Source organism: Fistularia commersonii, unplaced genomic scaffold (assembly GCF_037954325.1).
Source record: "Fistularia commersonii isolate RoL2024-O1a breed Wild unplaced genomic scaffold, RoL_Fcom_v1.0 HiC_scaffold_57, whole genome shotgun sequence".
Lineage (NCBI taxonomy): Eukaryota > Metazoa > Chordata > Actinopteri > Syngnathiformes > Fistulariidae > Fistularia > Fistularia commersonii.
This window is the reverse complement of record NW_028234015.1, coordinates 227,747-236,683: the sequence shown is the minus strand read 5'-3', so window position 1 is coordinate 236,683 and position 8,937 is coordinate 227,747. Positions and strand designations below refer to the sequence as shown.

At 39.8% G+C, this 8,937-nt stretch overlaps 1 protein-coding gene across 1 annotated transcript; it reads right to left on the bottom strand.

The window, feature by feature from the left end:
* Positions 1-980: 980 nt before the first annotated feature.
* On the bottom strand, positions 981-3,893 carry LOC147212396 (uncharacterized; the record flags this gene model as incomplete). The annotated part of the gene is made up of 1 exon (XM_086143537.1): positions 981-3,893. A coding segment is annotated over one exon (2,913 nt), but the record flags the coding sequence as incomplete, so codon positions are not given.
* Between the last annotated feature and the right edge of the window lie 5,044 nt (positions 3,894-8,937).

Here is an 8,937-nt window from a genome sequence, read left to right as displayed (position 1 = left end):
ACATATATTGTGCAGAATCATGTTCTATTCAACATATTTCAGCACCAGACAAAAGCTTGAGAGAATTGATACGTTATTTACAATTTGTACAGTAAACGCTGCAACTCGGTTAGATAAGTACTTTTTGACCACATGGCTAATCTTTTGACCAAGTGGCTGGATTTGAGTAATTTTGATACATATTCTGCAGAATCATTTCCTTTTCATCATATTGCAGCACCAAAAACAAGCTTGAAATAATTCATACATTTTTTACAATTAGTACAATAAATGCTTCAACTCTGTGAGATAAGCACTTTTTACCAAATGGCAATATATTTTGAAACTGCAGTTGGCTTTGAGTTATTTTGACATATTCTTTGTAGAATCATGATCTCTTAGACATATTTCAGCACGAAACACAGTTTGTAAGAATTCATAATTTATTCACAATTTGAACAGTAAACTCCTCAACTTGGTGAGATAAGCACTTTTTGACCACATGGCTATATCATTCGACCAAGTGGCTGGATTGGAGTAATTTGGACATATATTGTACAGAATCATATCCTTTTCATCATATATCAGCAACAAACACAAGCTTGAAAGAATTCATATGTTATTTACACTTTGTCGAGTAAATGCTTCAACTCTTGCTTATTATTACGTTTTGACCACATGGCAATATCTTTTAAACCTGTGGTTGGATAAAACAGATTTTGATATATATTGTGCAGAATCATGTTCTATTCAACATCTTTCAGCACCAGAAACAAACTTGTAAGAATTCATAAGTTATCTTAAATTTGTACAGTTAACGCTTCAACTCGGTGACATAAGCACTTTTTGACCACATGGCTATATCTTTGGACCAAGTGGCTGGATTTGAGTGAATTCAATAATAATAATAATAATAATACATACGATTTGTATAGCGCTTTTCACGGTACACAAAGACGCTTTACAAGTTGACGACAGAAAAACATAGAACATAAACATTGTTAATGGGAAGAGCTGTAGGTGTTGTAGGTGGTTTGGAAGAGGTGGGTCTTGAGGTTGTTTTTGAAGGAAGACAATGAGTTTGACTCTCGGATGGCTGGGGGGAGGGAGTTCCAGAGGGTGGGGGCGGCGATGGCGAAGGCTCTGTCTCCCAGGGTGCGGTACTTGGACTTACAGATTGGAGTTAGGAGGTTTTCATCCGAGGAGCGAAGACAACGCGCTGGAGAGTGGCGACGTAGAAGGTCGGTGAGATATGGGGGGGCGAGGTTGTTGAGGGCTTTGTAGGTGGTGAGGAGGATCTTGAAGTGGATGCGTTGTTTGATGGGCAGCCAGTGAAGTTGACGGAGAATGGGGGTGATGTGTTCTCTGGAAGGGGAGCGGGTAAGTAGTCGGGCAGCAGAGTTTTGGATGTATTGCAGTTTTTGAAGGGCATTAGAGGGGAGGCCATATAGGATACTATTGCAGTAGTCGAGTCTGGAGGTGATAAATGCATGGATTAGTGTTTCAGCAGCAAAGGGTGAAAGAGTGGGTCGGAGGCGTGCTATGTTTCGGAGGTGGAAAAAAGATGTTTTGGTGATGTGATTTATGTGTGGCCTAAAAGAGAGTGCAGGGTCCATGTAGATTCCAAGATTTCTTACCAGGGGGGAGGGGGAAACAAAGTGACCATCAATGGAGACTGCGAGATTGTGACAGGAATTGAGCAAGGATTTTGGGCCGAATATGATAATTTCTGTTTTGTTGCTGTTGAGTTTGAGGAAATTTTGGTTCATCCAGGTTTTTATGTCTGTGATGCAGTCGGTAAGGGAGGAAAGGATTTCGGGAGTGATTGTTTTGGTGTTTATGTAGAGCTGAGTGTCATCAGCATAGCAGTGAAAATGGAGTCCATGGCGGCGGATGATGTGTCCAAGTGGCAGTGTGTAGAGGGTGAAAAGTACGGGGCCAAGAACTGAGCCTTGTGGAACTCCGTGTCGGACGGGGGTGGTGGAAGATGTATGGTTGTTTGTGTTGATGTAGTGAGATCTGCCGGAGAGGTAAGAGTGGAACCAGGAGAGGGCGGTGTCGGTGATGCCTAATGATTCCAGACGGTTGAGGAGGATTTGATGGTTGACTGTATCGAAGGCAGCGCTGAGATCAAGGAGGAGGAGGATGGTGAGGGATCCGGAGTCAGAGAGAAGGAGGTAATTTGTTACTTTGATGAGAGCTGTTTCAGTGCTGTGTTGGTTTTTGAAGCCGGATTGGAAAGTTTCATACAGGTCATGTGTGAAGAGGTGTTGATTTAATTGTGCTGTGACAGCTCTTTCCAGTGCTTTTGAGAGGAATGTGAGTTTGGAGATGGGTCGGAAGTTGTTGGGGTCGTCGGGGTCGAGGCCAGGTTTTTTAAGGAGAGGGGTGATGGCAGCAAGCTTAAGTGATGTGGGGACTGTTCCAGAGGTGAGGGAGGCGTTAATGGTATCGGTGATGAGTGGGGCAAAGGGGGTGAGGCAGGCTATGACAAGATTTGAAGGCATGGGATCCAGGGGGGAGGTGGATGGCTTCATGGTGGTGAGTATTTTGGTGAGATCTGCTGTAGTTATTGGAGAGAAGTGAGTGAGTCGATGGATAGAAGGGGAGGTGAGTAGGGACTCTGGGACTGGGGTGGTGGCAGAGGAAGATGCAAGTTGATTATGGATGGTGTCTGTCTTTGAGGTGAAAAATGACATGAGGAGGTCACATTTTTCCGGGGTGAAAGTGGATGAGATGTTGTCGTGCGGTTTGAGTAGTTTGTTTATGGTGGAGAACAGAGAGCGTGGATTGGAGGATCCCGAGTGAATGATGCCAGAGTAGTAACGGGAACGGGCTTCATTGAGTGCTGTCTTGTAATGTTGCATATGGTCCTTATAGGCTTGGGCATGAACAGTGAGGCCGGTTTTCTTATGTAGTCGTTCAAGTTTACGGAGTTGTTTTTTTAGCTTGCGGAGTTCCGGGGTAAACCAGGGGGCAGAGTGAGTGAATGTGACTGTTTTGGATTTCAAAGGAGCCAGCGTATTGAGGGAGGTAGAAAGGGTGTTATTGTAAATGTTGACCAGGTCCATAGGGGTTGGATTTACTGGAAGGGTGAGATTAGAGAGAGTGTTGGTTATGCAGGTGGAGAGTTTTACTGGGCAGACAGATTTTAGGTTGTGGAAAGTGATTTTGCGGCTGGGCTTAGGTAGGGGCGTGGGGATGTTGATATCAAATGTGATGGCCAGGTGATCAGATATGGAGAGATCAAAACTGGAGATGTTGTGAATCTGTGAGCCAGTGGAGCAGACCAGGTCAAGGATGTGTCCGTGGTTATGGGTGGGAAAGGTTATGTGTTGTGTGAAGTTTGTGCAGTTGAGTAGGTCCAAGAAGTCAGATGCATCTTTACAGTCCAGGGAGTCAATATGAAGGTTAAAGTCGCCAAGAAGTATAACGGTGGTTGAAATTGAAAATAGCGAGGTGATGAATTCTGAGAGATCTGATAGAAAAGATGGGTTGGGTTTGGGGGGGCGGTATATGATCGCTGTGATGAGTGGTTTGGGTCCGGGTAGTTTAAAAGTCAGGTGTTCAAAAGAAGGGGCAGAAGGAATGGAGAGTATGCGAGGTTGGAGATCTTTGTGGAAAATTGCAGCAATCCCTCCTCCTCTGCCCTCAGTGCGCGAGTATCCAGAGTATCCAGTGGGGGTGGTTTGGTTGAGAGAGAAATAATCCTGGGGTTTTTGCCATGTTTCATTTAGGCACAGAAGGTCAAGTTGTTTATCAGAGATGAAATCATTTAATATGAGGCTTTTATTGTTGAGGGATCTTGTATTGAAGAGAGCGATTTTTATTGCCTTTTGTTGTGAAGTGGATGGGGCGGAAGTTGGAATTTGACGGAGGTTTAAATAGTTCACGCGGGGATGATGATGCGGTTTATTGTGATGACGCGGGGAAGAGGTTTGGGGTCCGGTTTATGAGCTGTGCTGTGTCCATAGCGTTGGAATTGAATTTTCTGTTGTAAGAAAGTATGAAAAGTTGCGACGGGAGCTACGGTGAATGTAGTGGGGTCGACGAAGAAGTCCATGATTACAGAGTGTGGCGAGGAGTGTCGTAGGGGGGGGTAGTTTAGGGATGAGCTGGAGGAGTTGCTTCGGAGTGTAGCTGAGTGTCATACCCGGGGCTATGAGGAGGCAGGTGCTGGAGCTGGATGTTGGAGATAGTTGCTGGTGGAGAAAGAGATGGTGGAGCAGGTGGAGCAAGCAGATTTCGGCCGATGGAAATGCCGTCTTGCTAGGCGCCGTCGGGATCCGGAGTTTCGAGACGCTAGCCGGCTAGCTAGCAGAACACAAGCAGTCCGGTGGGATGTCGAGGTTGTGAGATGCAGGTAGATTGGTGGAGAGATCGAGACAGTAACGGTAGCTACAGGGCGATTAGACTTTGGTTAGTTGGCTGGAGGATCGTAACTATTGAGAGATTTGTCTTTGGTTGGTTAGATTGGTTGGTTTGAGAGCGGGAAGCGGCAGCTAAGCGCGCCAGCATCCTCTCGCCCCCCCCCCCCAAAAAAAAAAAAAAAAAAAAAAATTTGACATATCTTGTGCAGAATTATGTTCTTTTCAACATATTTCAGCACCAGACAAAAGCTTGAGAGAATTGATACGTTATTTACAATTTTTACACAGTGAACGCTTCAACTCGGTGAGATAAGACTTTTTTGCCACATGGCTATATCTTTGGACCAAGTGGCTGGATTTGAGTGATTTTGACATTTATTGTGCAGAATCATGTTCTATTCAACATATATCAGCACAAGACACAAGCCTGGGAGAATTCCTAAGTTATTTACAATTTGTACAGTAAAAGCTTAAAGTCAGTGAGATAAGCACTTTTAGACCACCTGGATATATCTTTCGAACCTATGGCTGGATTTTGAGTGATTTTGATATATATATTGTGCAGAATCATTTCCTTTTAGACATATTTCCACACCAGAAAAAAGCTTGAGAGAATTCATATGTTATTTACATTTTGTAAAGTAAACGCTTCAACTCAGTGCGATAAAAAGTTTTTGACCTCATGGCTATATCTTTCAATGCTGTGGTTGGATAAGAGGGATTTTGATATATATTGTAAAGAATCATGATCTTTTCAATATATATCAGCACCAGATACAAGATTGAGAGAATTCATAAGTTATTTACAATTTGTACACTAAACGCTTTTACTCGGTGAGATTAGCAGTTTTTGACCACATGGCTATATCTTTCAACCAAGTGGCTGGATTTGAATAATTTTGACATATAATGTGCAGAATTGTTTCCTTTTCAATATGTTTCAGCACAAGTAACCTGCTTCAAAGGAATCTGTAGTTATTTACACTCTGTAGCAAAAACGCTTCAACTCAGTGAGATAAGCACCTTTTGACCATATGGCTATATCTTTTGAATCGGTTGCAGGATCACAATTATTTTGACATATATTGTGCAGAATTTGGTCCTTTCAAACATATTTCAGCACAAGTAACCTGCTTCAAAGGAATCTGTAGTTATTTACACTCTGTAGCAAAAACGCTTCAACTCAATGAGATAAGCACCTTTTGACCATATGGCTATATCTTTTGAATCGGTTGCAGGATCACAATTATTTTGACATATATTGTGCAGAATTTGGTCCTTTCAAACATATTTCAGCACCAGTAACCTGCTTCAAAGGAATCTTTAGTTATTTACACTCTGTATCAAAAACACTTCAACTCAGGGAGATAAGCACTTTTTGACCATATGGCTATGTCTTTTCAATTTGTTGCTGGATTACAGTGATTTTTACATAGGTTGTGCAGAATATGGTCCTTTTCAACATATTTCAGCACCAGTAACCTGCTTGAAGACTTTCATGACTTATTTACTCTGTGTACCAAAAACGCTTCAACTCAGTGAGATAAGGACTTTTATGACCATATGGCTATATCCTTTCAATATGTTGCTGGATTACAGTGATTTTGATATATATTGTGCAGAATCTGGTCCTTTTCAACACATTTCAGCAGCAGTAACCTGCTTGAAAGGAATCTTTAGTTATTTACAATCTGTATCAAAAACGCTCTAACTCAGTGAGAAAATAACTTTTTGACCATATGGATATATCTTTTGAATGTAATGCTGGATAAGAGTGATTTTGACATATGTTGTGCAGAGTCTGGTCCTTTTCAACATATTTTAGCACCACTAACCTGCTTGAAAGGAATCTGTAGTTATTTACACTGTGTACCAAAACGCTTCAACTCAGTGAGATAAGAACTTTTTGACTGTATGGCTATATCTTTCGAATCGGTTGCAGGATCACAACTATTTTGATATATTTTGTGCAGAATTTGGTCCCTTTACACATATTTCAGCACCAGTAACCTGCTTTAAATGAATCTTTTGTTATTTACACTCTGTATCAAAACTGCTTCAACGCAGTGAGATAAGCACTTTTTGCCCGTATGGCTATATCTTTCAATTTGTTGCTGGATTACAGTGATTTTGACATATATTGTGATGAATTTGGTCCTTTTCAACATATTTCAGCACCAGTAACCTGCTTGAAGACTTTTATGATTTATTTACATTGTGTACCAAAAAAGCTTCAATACAGTGAGATGCTTCACTTTTTGACCATATGGCTGTATCTTTTCAATATGTTGCTGGATTACAGTGATTTTGACATATATTGTGCAGAATATGGTTGTTTTCAACATATTTGAAGACAAGTAACCTGATTGAAATGAATCTGTAGTTATTTACACTGCGTACCAAAGACGTTTAAACTTAGTGAGATAAGAGCTTTTTGAACATATGGCTATATCTTTTGAAAATGTTGCAGGATCACAATGACTTTGACATATATTGTGCTGAATCTGGTCCTTTTCAACATATTTCAGCACCAGTAAGCTGCTAGAAAGGAATCTGAAGTCATTTACACTCTGTATCAAAAACACTTAAACTCAGTGAGATAAGCACTTTTTGACAGTATGGCTATATCTTTTAAATATAGTGCTGGATTACACTGAATTTGACATATATTGTGCAGAATCATGTCCTAAACAACATATATCAACAGCAGAAACCAGCATGATGAAATTCATTAGTTATTTCCACTCCAACTCAAAAACGCTTCAACTCGGGGAGATAAGCACTTTTTGAACGAATGGCTATATCTTTTGAACTTGTACCTGGATTACACTGAATTTGACATATAGTGTACAAAATCTTTTCCTAAACAACATATTTCAACATCAAAAACCAGCTTGGTCAAATTCATTTGTTATTTCCACGCTTCATCAAAAACGCTTCAACCGGATAAGATAAACACTTTTTGAACGAATGGCTATATCTTTTTAACCTGTGATGGGATCACACTGAATTTACATATTTAGTGCTGAATCATGTCCTAAACAACATATTTCAACAGCAGAAACCAGCTTGATGAAATTCGTTAGTTATTTCCACTCCAACTCAAAAACGCTTCAACTCGGTGAGATAAGCACTTTTTGAACGAATGGCTATATCTTTTGAACCTGTAATGAGATCACACTGAATTTGATATATTTTGTGCTGAATCATGTAATAAACAACATATTTCAACAGTAGAAACAAGCTTGATGAAATCCACTAGTTATTTCCACTATTAATCAAAAATGCTTCAACCTGATAAGATAAACACTTTTTGAACGAATGGCTATATCTTTTGAACCTGTGATGGGATTACACTGAATTTGACATATATCGTGCAGAATAATGTTCTATAAAACATGTATAAACAGCAGAAACCAGCATAATGAAATTCATGAGTTATTTCCACTCCAACTCAAAAACGATTTAACTCGGTAAGATAAGCACGTTTTGACCTTATGGCTATATCTTTTGAACTTGTGGCTGGATAACACTGCATTTGACATATATTGTAAAAAATCTTGTCCAAAACAACATATTTCAACAGCAGAAAGCAGCTTGATGAAATTCATTAGTTATTTCCACTCCTACTCAAAAACCCATCAACTCTTTGAGATAAGCACTTTTTGAACGAATGACTATATCTTTTGAACCTGTGCTGGGATTACAATGAATTTGACATATATTGTGCAGAATCATGTCCTAAACAACATATTTACACAGCAGAAACCAGCTTGATGAAATTCATTAGTTATTTCCACTCCTAATCAAAAACGCTTCAACTCGGTGAGATAAGCACTTTTGAACGAATGGCTACATCTTTTGAACTTGTACCTGGATTACACTGAATTTGACATATATTGTGCAGAATCATGTCCTAAACAACATATTTCAACAGCTGAAACCGGCTTGATGAAATTCATTAGTTATTTCCACTACTAGTCAAAAACGCTTCAAGTCAGTGATATAAGAACTTTTCGAACGAATGGCTATATCTTTTGAATTTGTACCTGGATTACACTGAATTTGGCATATTTTGTGCAAAATCATGTCCTACACAACATATTTCCACAGCAGAAACCAGCTTGATGAAATTCATTTGTTATTTCCATCCTTAATAAAAAACGCTTCAACTCGGTGAGAAAAGCAGTTTTTGAACGAATGGCTATATCTTTTGAACCTGTGATGGGATCACACTGAATTTGACATATTTTGTGCTGAATCATGTCCTAAAAAACATATTTCAATAGCAGAAAACAGCTTGATGAAATATGTTAGTTATTTCCACTCCAACTCAAAAACGCTTCAACTCGGTGAGATAAGCACTTTTTGAACGAATGGCTATATCTTTTGAACCAGTAATGAGATCACACTGAATTTGACATATTTTGTGCTGAATCATGTCCTAAACAACATATTTCAACAGCAGAAACCAGCTTGATGAAAACCGTTAGTTATTTCCACTCCAACTCAAAAACGCTTCAACTCGGTAAGATAAGTCCTTTTTGAACGAATGGCTATACCTTTTGAACTTTTTCCTGGATTACAA